The 14,399-nt window shown below is 36.5% G+C and overlaps 1 protein-coding gene across 11 annotated transcripts in view; it reads left to right on the top strand.

Moving 5' to 3' along the window:
• Nucleotides 1-14,399, top strand: part of LOC101739475 (protein still life, isoform SIF type 1) — a 125,365-nt gene that overhangs the window by 95,988 nt on the left and 14,978 nt on the right. For all 11 annotated transcript variants that reach the window (XM_062674940.1, XM_062674939.1, XM_038018842.2 and 8 more), the window contains 4 exons: nucleotides 2,246-2,432; nucleotides 3,479-3,593; nucleotides 5,768-5,922; nucleotides 13,456-13,568. In XM_062674940.1, the coding sequence (XP_062530924.1) occupies nucleotides 2,246-2,432; nucleotides 3,479-3,593; nucleotides 5,768-5,922; nucleotides 13,456-13,568 (570 nt within the window). The remainder of the gene's footprint in view (nucleotides 1-2,245; nucleotides 2,433-3,478; nucleotides 3,594-5,767; nucleotides 5,923-13,455; nucleotides 13,569-14,399) is intronic.

The following is a 14,399-nucleotide window of genomic DNA, read 5'->3' as shown; positions in this document are numbered from 1 at the left end:
CCGTTCCACCGCAGACTTGCACAACATGCGGTCCTCAAAAAGTTATATTACATTCAATTTGAACCACAATAACGTAGTGTATAAGTTGTATAATAAAAGCTGAAAATTAACATGAAATTTAACATTTATAGAAAACACTATTTTTCAAAAACATCATCGGACGTATGCTGACTACAAGTCCTCTATTAGTAATTTAAATTACTGTGTCAATTGAAAAATTTTAATTGTAATAAGGAAAAATTCTATAATATATAAAATCATTTCAAAACCAGGTAGTAAATAAAATAAAGAACGAAATGGATAGTCAATCTAATTGTATTTTAATATCCAAATGCATTTGTCTGAATCGTGTACGATTTGCGTTGATTGAGGTCCGACAGGAAACGGATTAAAATCCAGCTTTCAGTCTATAACAAGAATTGGTTTGACATTGAAGCTTCTTTTTAAGATACTACTTAGCGCTTTTTATAACTATTAATATCTGGAAAATCTAGGGGAATTGTTATTGTTGAATTTTTTGTAAAAATAGTTAAATGGGAATTAAATAAGTAAAAGTCAAAAGTAATAGTTTAAGTAACAAAATCCAACTAAAACTAAGGATATAGAACTCGCTCTGCTTACGCAGCTCTGATTTACTGTTCTATCTATTTGACAGTAATTTCAGGACAGTAAATTATTTAATGGGTTTAAATATGTAACCGAAAGGAAATCCTACAAGATCCTATTGCTTACGTAGATTCTGGGAATAAAACTGTTTGAACATCTTTAAATATTTATGACGAATTCATAATCATGATTACGACAGTTGTTAATGATATGCGTGGTTAAAGCCTAAAGTTAAAACATTTAATAAATTCACCGAGTCTGAATATTTTAACTGAAATTAGATTCAAAATAGGCCCTACTTTTTCCGTCTTTTTATATGATGTTTCATTGTAAGCGCACGTTTGCGCTTGATTCTAATACATATTAATAAATAAAATATATTATTAACTGAGCTAATAAATATCAATATTTTTTAAGATAAACATCGTGGAACAAAACCACGTTACGAATCGACAGGCGACTCAGCTTCAAGTTTCATGTTTTCTTTTATTTTTCATTCAAAATAAACTAAAAAATAAAACATCAAAACGACTTTGATAGGAAAACAGAGTGACGGTTTATTCTTTTAAAGCCTGGTTTATGCTGTCATTTCTTCAATTACATACTGTTCAGTTTCTGAATGGAAAAATGTCAGCGAGCGATGTCCGCCATTACACCAATCCTCTTTCAAATCCAGCCGCCAAGAGCAACGCATCAATTTTATAGTTTTCTGATCTTAAGTCCTTAATTTGTAACATAAAGTTTTAATAAATATATCATACAAAAAATACAGTCCATGCTTAATTACCATAACGCAACACATACAGTAATTATGTAACGTTGATGAAAATTTGAAAGCCGAACTAGGCTTCCGAAACCAAAGTCGACTCGATTGTAATAATTAATTTAGTCATAGTTCCCAAAGTGTAGACAAGTTAAAATTAATTAACGTTTCGGAAGAAATTCACCTGATATATTGTTAATTCATAGTCGGGAATTTTACTTACTACATTATCGCACTAGTGGTTGCCTTATCTTAACCGAATATCACAAATTTGATATTGGGCAGGCAACGATGTATTTTCAGTGCTCTTTCAGAAAATAATACGTAATGTGATTTCGCGAGTGCTCGCCGCTGGCAACAAGAGAACGTTAAAGCTAGGACACTAGTCTTTTACCTTTTACTATGACACCTATACACTTCAACTTCGAGTACATGTCTGAAGATACACTACCACTTGCAGTGAATGCTAGGTGTGTCGTGAGTTCGTATGCTACGACCCGAAAATCGATCGCATTTCTGCAAGCGTAAGCAGCGTTTGTTGTCGTCCTGAAATGCTTTCTTTCAATTTCATATACGTTCGTTCAAGATGAATGCAAATATGCAATGAACATGCGTAAACTTTCGTCAGTGCATTCAAATCGCATTATTAGTTCGATAAATGTATCCGATAAGTTGGTTGTCTTTACACATGATCAACAATATTTCAAAAATATATCAATATACCCTACATTTTGATTAATATGTAGGACAAAAAAAAACATTTCAAAATCGAGTGCAAATGTATCCAAATGACCCATTTTTGCTCCAATAAATGTAGCGTAGAAGTCGCTTTGCGCTTCACGTGTCGTATTAAAAGACCTTTTAATTCCGATCTAGCTGCACACACACGAAGTTGTCGAAGTTTGTGCTAAAATCCTGTACCAAGTAGAGCTGCAACGTAATACTCTCGAGCAAATGTGGGGCTTCAGTGTTGAGGCAGAGCTTATTGAGAACGCCGAACGTCAAGACGAACTGTGCTGCTACGTAAGTCGGGTCGAGGACAAGAGCGTCGCCATGCAAAACGGTAAGCCGTGTACTGACCATCAATAAACGCGTACAGTATGTCCTTTAATTTTGCTATTGGAAGTTTTTTTTATTGCATAGTCGGTTGGACGAGCTCACAGCCTAGGTGCTAAGTGGTTACCGGAGCTCATAGACATCTACAACATCCCACCTTGAGATATGAATTCTAAGGTCTCAGTATAGTTACAACGGCCGCCCCAGCCATCAAACCGAAACGCATTACTGCTTCACGGCAGAAATAGGCATAATGGTAACTACTCGTGCGGACTTACAAGAGGTGCTACCATCAGCAAGTAGAACATAAATACACTTTTAACAGTTTAGAATTTGAAGCACCCTTAAAGCAACAGGAAAAGTATCGTAAAACAACGAATACGAATGCTCAATTTGAATATTTACCTGACAGGAAAATCTGCGAACATCATATTATGATAAAATAAATGTAATTTCTAACTGTCACAAACGGTATAGCGCGGTCGGCAGATAAATTACTCTAAAAAATATTTATGCCAACGCTTGTTCTAAAACCACGAACACGTGAGAGTACTATCTATATAAGATATGCAAAAAACGAAATTCCAAGAAATAAAACTTGAAACATAAACATTTGAAGATTTTGTCGAAAATTTCATACGTACTCAAGGTAAAGTTTATTGTCTTTGTATCTTAATTTGTTGTTGTAACTGAGGGAAATGTTTGGCATTACGTTATATTTACATAGAGATACTTAGAAACTTTTAACTCAGTTTTCCATTGTGAACAAACTTCTCGTTCAAAGAATCCTATATGTACACCTACCACACACCATTGTTTAAATTCTTTTGTTCCGTAGCCTCCTACGCCTTTGTGAAATTTACAAACAACTTTCCTGTTTTTTGTTGTCAATTTGAAAAAAAATATGTTTATTTTTTATTCACCTCACGCCTAAACCAATATCCTGATACCGTGTCTGAATAAAGCTCGAACATTTCATTTCCGTTCTTATTTTGTAATCTTGAAATCAAAAAGCTAAATGAGCGAGTTCACTGCAGCTGTTCTCTGCGTTAGGTATCATCAAAGGCGACGAAATAATGGTGATCAACGGAGCGATCGTATCCGACCTCGACATGATGTACTTGGAAAGCGTATTGCAAGAGGAACTCTCCCTGGTCATGATGATGAGGTATTTATTTAACTATTTAAAGGTATTTAGACATAATTAATTAACATAATTAATCTTGGAATAGGTAATTATTACAGCTTGTTTTTAAATAAAAAAATGTTTTTTTAAAGAGAAATAGGTCTAATCATTTACCCGGTAAACATTTATAAAATGATTGTGCTTACGGTAATAGTGTTAATGATCTTCATTAGGTGGTTCAAACATACTAAATAATGTAAACTGTTTCACGTTTTCATCAACAAATTTAGTAAATTAATAAGTTCGAAAACAAAACAAACGTTCGTTTCTAATGTTAATGGTTTAGAAATTCAATCGCAAAGCTAATTTGCGAAACTAAAAAAAACATAAACTTGCCAGTTAATGAAAACTCACCGACCGCCGGTGTTGCCTGGTTACCGTCGATATTAATCAGCCGATCCGCGCTGCGCGTTCGTTTACATGGAGAACAAATAGAGCTGCAAATAAAAAAAATCGTAAATCTTCACCGAGCAGAGAGCGTAGTGGGTCGTCCCCGTTTCGCAGCGCCCCGATGGAACAGGAAGGCGGGCGCCTGGCACCTAATAAAACGGAAGTTAAAGTGCGCTCGGTGCCGGCTCGAGGCAGGCGAGGCCGCTCTACGGCATTTCCCGTCCTCATACACCTGACCTTTTGCGACCGCGACAAGTTTATTGAGGCGCTCGCTGCGACCTACATGCGCGCCCCGCTGCATGTCCGCCGCCCATTGTTGGCGCCCGCAATCCAACCTCCAATAATATCCCCGGACAAATGACAAATGCGATGTTATTGCTCTTGTAAAACGTAAAACCGTTTCAACTCAGAAACTGTACGCGCTGCCGAATGTGGCGTACACAACTTGAGATTTAGATAGGAAGAAATCGCTGATAGTCAAAGAATGTCCGTTTATTATATACTTCGCTAACAAGTAACTAGTTCTATCTATGTTGATGTGGTGATTACCGCTGTATATGAGTCCTGAACGTGTACTGCCGCTTTATACTACGATTTGAGTAAAGCGATGTAAAAGTGCTGATGTGAATGCGCGCGTGCCCTATACGATACATGACTCATACATATTCCCGGGCGAGAGAGATGTGAGTGGATGATAATCATGAGTTTCCAAAATATGCTTACCCGTACTAAAACTTTGCTGCATAATAATACTACAATTGAACCGTAAGTGCCGAGAGTGTCTCCAATGTATTAAATATAGTATATCTAATTTAATTTATCGTGAATAAAATGGAAAGGTACCATAGTAATTCCGTTCTGAAGCTTATCCGCTTTTATATTCGTAATAACTGTTCGTAGCCGCGGGTCGAGGGCCGCGATGCGATGCGTCAGCTTTAAAACGTTAATCCTGAAACAACTTGTTGTTTGCTAAATTTAAATTCAGATCATGTAAAGTATTGTAGCTCTTAGCTTCGTGTTCGGCCTGTAAATGTTTTAAATGAGTGAGTTAGTTGAGCAGTAATTCCGTAGCTATGCAGATATACAACTGGAAGAAATAATCAAGCGACAGTTTACACGGAGAATACGAAGAAAGGCTTTTACGTTTCGATTTAATAAAATCCCGCTAAAATAATAGACAGTCAACATTTTCATAAATACAAAACAAAAAAATATATATTTTGACGTTCGTATGAATCGTTATGTTTTCATTATCTACATGTCAAGCGGCCGCAGGGGCACGCACATACGCGCTACTTTAAGACATAATTGTATGACAGTAACGAATATATTAAAAACTGATTGTTTCGTGACGGAAATAGGGGGAAGGGGGGTGATGGTGTCAAAACGCGCAGCTAGTTATACAAACCACCGTATCGGTGTTCAAGCTAGGAGTGTATAGCAAATAACGGACGGATGCAACTGTTGACGATAAGTGGAGGAGTAGCTTTTTTTTATTGCTTAGGTGGGTGGACGAGCTCACAGCCCACCCTGTGTTGAATAGTCACTGGAGCCCATAGACATCTACAACGTAAATGCGCCACCCATCTTGAAATATAGTTCTGAGGTCTCAGTATAGTTACAACGGCTACCCCACCCTTCAAACCGAAACGCATTGCTGCTTCACGGTAGAAATAGGCAAGGCGGTGGTACCTACCCGTGCGGACTCACAAGAGGTCCTACCACCAGTAGCTAGCAGCGTCGCGAGACTGTTCGTTGCCGCACAGGTCGTCGCGCACGGAGCCGCCGGAGGTGTCGGGCGTGCTGCGCGGCGCCACCGACGACATCATCGACTCGCTGGTGTGCCCCCCGCCCCCCACCGACCCGCCCGTCATCTCCGACGACATGATCTCCGGACTCATCGTACCCGCGCCTGCCTGGAGTGAGTACCGCACACGCATTCAAACTAACACTCGTACTGTTTATTATCATTTATAGGTTTATTTAAATCTTTATTTAAGGAGATTATTCACCTAGTGCAGCGGTCGGGGAACTTTTTTAATTATTACACCAAAATATTTTTGTGTAAGTGGATACTACCTCATGGCCAAGAACAAAAAAAAACGAAATCGCTTCTTTTTAGTATCTTTCATATTATAGCCCCCATGATAATTTTGAAAAGAAAACATTAACTAAAAATTTAACGATTCTAAAGAAGTTTCACTTGAATATACAATACTTTTTACTCACAAAAGTTTCATGTTTACCCCCAAAATTTTCTTTTTACCCCATTTGGGGTAATTTACACCGGTTCCCCGACCGCTGACCTAGTGAAAATATGCCACTCCATTGCGCAACAAAGGAGAGTAACAAAATAATTATATAAAAAAAATAAAGGAAACTGTTATCGTCTCTGAAAGTTCACCAAAACTATTTTATAAAGTGACTTAGCCATTTCGGATTCCGGAAAGGCTAATACGTAATTTACACCTCCAACTTGTCGAAAATGGTTTTTGACAATTGAGACGAGTGGCTTTCAACAAACGACTCTGTTTTGCCTATTTTAAGTGCTAGCTTGGCAAGTATTTAAAAGACGACTTTTTTGTTATTGACCGTGTAGATAGACGAGCATACGGCCCATCTGATGGTGAGTGGTTACCGTCGCCCATGGACTTCAGCAATGCCAGGGGCAGAGCCAAGCCGCTGCCTACAGTTTAATACTCTCCACAAGCCTCGTTTGAAGAAGGACAAAATATCTGACAAAAAATGTTATTGTTATGTTGTCCCCATCATATCAAATAGGTAACATCCAGACTGTTACTTAATTACAGCATGTTTTTTGGTAACAAATAAGATTCTTGTATTTTTAGATATTAGGAATATTATTTTTTTACCTTGGAAAACTCAAGAGAAAACAAACTATCCTTTTACTTATTTTTGTCACGTATAATATCATTGTTACTACTTTGTATTATACTCAAGTTTACTTAGAATAAGTGCAATTTACTTAACTACAGAATTAAAAAGTATACACGTGTAAAAGAAAAATCATATAATATTTGTTATATTTTTGTATTGTATTGGTATTGATTGTTCCCAACTCTTAGATTTTGACTGAAACGCCACTAAGTTGCCCACTAATGCGTTTCTCATGATTTAGATTCATTTACGTGTTCTATAATACTTTTTTTGTCAATGAAATTTTTCTTTTGAAAAAGAGAGAACCTTATTGTTTCTTTTGTTATGGTTAACGCTTAGTAGCTATCTACTAAACTCAATCAAAAGATTAGCTGACAAACTAGAGGAGATAAAGATACTGAACTGTTTTTTGTTCTTTGCCCATATTGTTCGATTTCGGAACGTCAAAAGTGTCAACGAGCGACGTCCGCTATGACACTTTTCCCTTTTCAATTCCAGCCGCCAAGGGCGACGCATCGATTTCATATTTCATATATTCATATTATATCTTTAATTTGTCACATAAGGACTAATAAAGATATCAAAACCAATAAATACAGGCCACTCTCATTTACCACAATGCAACACATGGTCCTTCGAGCCGGAAGGATCATATTTTGCATCCATATACAATATACTTAAGCATATTGTATATGAATGAAATGGAAACATGCAATAATAACAAAACACATACAACTCGTATTTTTATTACATTGAATTTATGCTCTGTTATTAGAAATCAAGAAGTAAAATTCATCGTTTAAAAAAAAACCAACGCACAACTTTATAACAGAGTATCATGAACAGAACACTAATTCGAAAACCAGCTATGTCAATTTAATATGAAACTAAATTGCAAAGCGTCGTTGTAACTTCAATAACTAAATAGACGTTATCCTAGGCAACAGGCAGTGGGCACGATCAATAGATGTACGCCCCCAGCTGTCGACTGCACACAGCCGGATCGTAACGATTTTACAAATAACATTCTACGGAATACAATTTATATCTCCATCGGACATTTTTATAACCAACCCATGATATCCGGTCGAGGACCATCCAGGCAAAATATATGGAATACATAAATTTGTTAAAAATATTTACATGCTACATATACTTTTTCTTTTTTTTTATTGCTTAGATGGGTGGACGAGCTCACAACCCACCTGTTGTTAAGTGGTTACTGGAGCCCATAGACATCTACAACGTAAATGCACCACCCACCTTGAGATATAAGCTCTAAGGTCTCAGTATAGTTACAACGGGTGCCCTACCCTTCAAACCGAAACGCATTACTGCTTCACGACGAAAATAGGCAGGGCGGTGTTACCTACCCGTGCGGATTCACAAGACGTCCTACCGCCAGTAATTACGCAAGTTATAATTTTGCGGGTTTGATTTTTATTACACGATGTTATTCCTTCACCGTGTAACATTAAAATTTGTTAAGTATGTTAGAAAAATTGGTACCCACCTGCGGGATTCGATAACCGTTGCATCGCTAGATACGAATGCACCGGACGTCTTATCCTTTAGGCCACGACGACTTCAAAATACGTAATATATTCAAAATACGTTAGAAATACTAAGATAAAAACCCCGTATCAAGTTTCAATCGGATATTCAAATGCTGACATTAGCAAAAATAAATATTAGATGTTAGCTTAACTGCATCGTTGATATAATCTATATGGAAATTTGCTTTATGTAAAATGTGTCATCATTTCCGCTGGAGAAACAGTCAGACCGGTAACGAATACAAAATGGCTCGCTCGCGATTTATAAATGCGCGCTGTCATTGTCATCAATTAAACCATTTCTATCGTACCTAAAACGCTTTTGTTTTATTCCTAATTAATACATCGCTCTGTTAACGACAAAGTCATTATTTTGTTAAAAGTAGTTCAGGCATGTCGTTAAATTGTAATATAATACAGGATCACGGAATCGAAAACGATATTTATTTTCATAATAGAAACCTTAAAAATTCGTTTCTGATTTTAACATCGAACTATCATTTGAAGAGTGAAATGTCTTGAATCTCTATAAGTTATTTCATTTCGGTAAATCGATTTGTTTTTTTGAGTAGATTGTTTTATAATTATTTTTTTATTTGTCATATCAAATTTGTTCGGTGTTACTGCTTGTGGTAATTTTCATCATGAAGTAGATAGGATAGGTAAAACATCGTATAATTTACTAATGTGTATTCACACTGAAACGTGACTACAAGCTCACGGTCCGTCTGGTGTTAAGCCTTTAAACTCATAAACACCACATCTGTGATCCGATTGTAACTATATAATGTTGGGCTAGAATATGACCATCCGTCATTTCCCGAGGATGTCGTAAGGTCGACCAAGGTATTAATCGGAGAATGGGCCACAGCGTTCTCTGAATATTATATCAGCGTACTGCGACCGCCAACTGACATTTACTCGATTGTGGTAGGACGTATTATAGCATGCACGGGTAGATGCTATTCTATTTCTGTCGCGAAGCAGTCATGCGCGCTCATTTGAAGGGTGGAGCATGTTTTATACAATACAACTGGGGCTTCGACTTCGAATTCCGTAAACTGCTGTGAGACGTTAAGTCGATGTCCCGATAACATTGAATATGCGGCTATCGCATTCGTTCAACCGAAGAGCATGATTGCCTCGATTCAGAGATGAACGGAGCTTTGATGCAAACGCTATTTCAGAGCGCACAAGGCGCCCGAGGCTAGTAATCACTTTAGGAATTATCCGAAGGAAGATAGGGTTGGGTAGGTAAATATGATTAGGATGCTACGGACGGATGATTGGGATGTAGTAGCAGCTCGAGAAGGTCGGGATCGCATTACCGTTATCTTCTGATTAATAGCTGGACAGACTCTATGCTGTTATGGTGCCTAAATTCTCTAGTCTCCGACTATACATTTTATCCAATACTTACAGACCTTACATTTTAATTAATAAAAAAGTTTAGTTTACCTTTTGATATGTTAATTTTATCTCAAACAAATCTCTGTTTTCTTCCTTAAAGGAAGTGCTTCTTTCAATAGACTCATATAATATTCCTTTAAACTTTTAAACTAGGTACTGAATTAAAAAAAGTTTCATCCTCATATTGAGAGAACGATTTGTTTTTAAATGCTTTATGCTACGAGGACTTAATATATTTAATAGAAGTGTCTATAATGCAGTGAAAAACTGTAGCTTTCATTGTTAAAGTTTTACATCCCTATACTGAAAAATTTTCAGTTTTGCTTCTGAAATAAAATAGTAATCGAGGTGGCTCGGTGATGTAAATCCTAACAAACATAGTTAAAGCGATTAAAATTTTGACATCAGATTAGAGTATGTAATTTACTAGAATGTTCACGTATCAGCAACACAAGAGGCAATTATTACGACATGTTGAGCCGATGCGTAGTTGTTATTCGTTTTATGACAACCATATAAGTATCGGTGCGCGACTTCACGGGACGGGAAGCTTTAGTGTGGGTGGAGAAAACAATGGAAGTCACTCTGTAAAGAACCACATTATTTGTTCTCACATTCTGACCTAATGATACTGTTTTTTTTTTCTACTTATATCTTTTCAATAAATGAAAAAAAAGATATTTTGTTTTATTTGCACTAGTTAGAGAAATTAATATTTGATAATAAATCTACTGAATCGTGTGAAGAAACAAGTAATTATATGTCAATAATTAATTCCTAAGAAACCTACACTAGTGTTTTATTATCAATAATATGTATATATCTTTTTATCAGTGTCAGTAGAAAATATTAATTTCGTTCTCTTCTTAACTTATCGTAATACCTGCGTAATATCTTCGCGAGATCTAAAATACACTTTTTCTTCTTTTTCTCCACCTTATCCCACTAGGTGGGCTCAGCTCAGCTATTTTTCTTTTCCATTCTCTTCTATCAGCCGTCATCTCAACACTCACTCCTCTCACTCTCATATCGTCATTCACACACTCCATCCATGTCTTCTTCGGTCGACCTCTTCCCCCTCTCTACTTAGATCTAACTATATAAACATTTTACATATTATTATTACTTTTATACCCATACATTTATTTTATACACCATTACAGATATAATACCAATTTCATTCCAAACTTAAAAAAACACACATAAAATTACTTTAGAAACTATTATTATTATTCTATTACATTAATATAAAACAAAATATGTTGCATCTGGATTAACTGTAGCATAAATGTTACATTTTACACAGAAATACTGCACAAAATATTGTCAGAATTTCAAAACAAAGGTGTGTAGCTTTATGCAGAACATAAAGGCCGTGACCTCACTCCCGGCTATTTGCATGTCCCCAATGTTGTCACAGCGCGTCGAAAAAACTGATTGTGTGACATCTTATCAAAAATGTTTTCACAAACAGCCACGCTGCAATTACATATTCGAATTTTAGCTAACAAAATTATTAAGTGACATTGTTGTAAGTGAAGGAAAAACGATCGAAGCAGTTCAATATGTTGGAACGATGAAATCAGGTCTCACGGAGAAGAACTCGATTAGGCGGCCTAGGTCAAGATAAAATCATAGATAAAGGTCACCCAGTTCCGACGACATTGATTCATAGAAGAGATAGATTAGATATGCAAGTTAGATGCAATTTTGCAATAATGGACGTATCTTCAGTTTTCTCTCTGAATAATGACATTAGAGTCATACTTTATATTGTACGACTATTGTCTATTACTTCCAAGGATCTATGTTTCGTTTTTGTATTTGATAAATTTAAGATTGTAAACTTACTTATTTCTGTCAAGTAGTAATACGTCCCCACTTAAAGGTTGAGTTGCTATAGTTACTTGAGTTACTTTTACATAGGACTTTTTTTTTTATTTATTGCTTAGATGGGTGGACGAGCTCACAGCTCACCTGGTGTTAAGTGGCTACTGGAGCCCATAGACATCTACAACGTAAATGCGCCACTCACCTTGAGATATAAGTTCTAAGATCTCAGTATAGTTACAACGGCTGCCCCACCCTTCAAACCGAAACGCATTATTGCTTCACAGCAGAAATAGGCAGGGTGGTGGTACCTACCCGCGCGGACTCACAAGTGGTCCTACCACCAGTTCTTGTAATTCGCACGGGTAGGTACCACCACCCCGCCTATTCTGCCGTGAAGCAGTAATGCGTTTCGCAATATCTACGATTTGTTAAATTACACTGTTTCATTACATAAAAATAAAACTATCAAATGAATATGTATTGAAGCAATGAACGAACAATGCTATCATCATCGATACCGTCGAATATAGCGTCAATTAACATTCGCACCGTAAATTTAATTAAAAAATTCATTAAACTGGATTCCACGTTCTGATATTGGAACAATATAATTAACTCAGTATTTATCTTGTATCTGAATTGGAATTCTAAAACTCTTTTCTACTTCGAGTTTTGTTTAAATATATTTTATTTTAAAATTTAAATGTTCATCATTTAACTGTTGCAGTGGTTTTGCGAAACAAATACTGATACTTATTTTTGCTTTAAAAGAAAATCTCGCTTTTACATAAACACTGCAAAAATCATACTAAAGCTGTAAGCTTTTGTGTGGTTTTCATAAATTAACTTGAACAATATACGTCACTCTCAGTCGTAACATATATAATATATGTATACATGAAATGGATGTATTATCTAAATCAGTAGAGTTGAAATACCTGCTCTTGAAGACTACACCCTGACACGTAATAATATGTTCTTTGTTTTGGTCATCGATCAATTGCCGAGACCCAAAATCGGGCGTGTTAGTTATGCTCGTTGGATATTAGGACATGCGCTGGATGCACAACTTCCGAGCAATTCACGAGCACGGCGGCGACGAGGTCGACCGGTCATCTCCGGCTCGGCGCACCGCAACCGCGCCGTGCCCTAATATGAATCTATTTCACGCGCCCCGAATATTGTATGTTGAATTTTAGACGTGATCATTCGTGACGTGGCTTTCGAGTTCAGCCTTGTGTTTGTAGTGTGAATATTTCTTGTAATCCTTGATTGATCCGATAAAATAACAATTATCTTTTTCTTCCGATTCAACTATTGTAACAGCATCGGGCATCTTACCTGTTAGACGACGGAGACGGCATTTTTCTTATTTCTAAGATTCGTGTACGATCTCATGAGATATGAGTTCTTTGTCTCAGTTTTCAGTACATCCCTGCCACATTCTTGAAGCCGAAAAGCATTACTGCTTCACGGCAGAAATAGGCAAGGCCTCTAAGGCCTCAAAATGGTGGAGATATTAAAGGCTTAAAGGACACAATATTGTCGGATTAGATAGAATATCATGAAAAATTGTTCATGAAGATTCATCAAAGTATTACAGTTTTTCCCGACCCTTTGAAACGAGTTCCTGTGTGTACATACGTATGGAATCCGAAATATGTATGCTTGGGAAAATTGATCGAAAGCCGTTTATACATCTTTTCAACTTGTATGCTTAAAGTTATATTATAATATTACCCTTTTATTTCGTTTAGGTAAGGAGTTGTACAGCCCGGAGGCAGAGGCGCACGGTGGGGACTCGGTCAACACCGGCCCGCCCAAAGTTAGCTCGCGAACTAACTCCTTCGAAATTGAAAATCTTTTAAAGGTAAACTACACATCACGAACATCACATAGCGCGTCTGACCTTAACACATGGCTTCGTGCGATCCCGATTCAATTATCAATCTCCGAAGACTTACCTCATTTATTTCGTTACGTCGCACTCGCGCTGAGATATCATGGTAATGTCTCTCTCGCATAATAAGTCTCCTGGGCACGAACTCCTTTATAATACACCTTCTTATGGAAGGGACTATCTGGAGACGAGTGCTTTCTTATATTAGATCTACATAAGAATAATTAATTTCCCTTTTATGATTATTATATTAATATTTCCATTTATTTATCAAAGAGGTCAGTGTGATTACTGCCGGTTCTGAGAATAATAAATTGTACTACTAAGTATTATTAGTATACAGTATGAACATGTGAAATGATATTGTGCTACAAATAATAAACATTTTTTAAAAGGTTTTGTTAAAACGAAATTAAGGTTTTTATTTTGCTTAAACTGAGAAAATGAACTTAATTTCCACCTGGTATTAGGTAGTTGTCGGAGCCTATAAAAATCACAAAGAGAATGCTCTCCGACCCGGAGACGGAAGGCCAAAGCTCAACTGAGCTATATTAATTTAAATTATAACATTAAATATACCGTTAATTCTCTTTGAATTGGAAGTCAAAGGTACAAGAGAGCATCGGAGAGTAACAATATACATAATATAGAGTTAGCGTAACTTTAGCTTAAACCCGGATATCCTGAACGTTACAAAGCTTTTAGTGAAACTATGCAGAATATTTTACAAAATTTTCGAAGTACATTTAACTGAATATTAACTAACTCGAATGTATAGAATCTGTAAAGCGAATAAAGTTG

The sequence above is a fragment of the Bombyx mori genome, chromosome 22 (genome assembly GCF_030269925.1).
Source record: "Bombyx mori chromosome 22, ASM3026992v2".
NCBI lineage: Eukaryota > Metazoa > Arthropoda > Insecta > Lepidoptera > Bombycidae > Bombyx > Bombyx mori.
The sequence above is the reverse complement of the archived record's forward strand: the minus strand, read 5'-3'. Positions and strand labels throughout refer to the sequence as shown.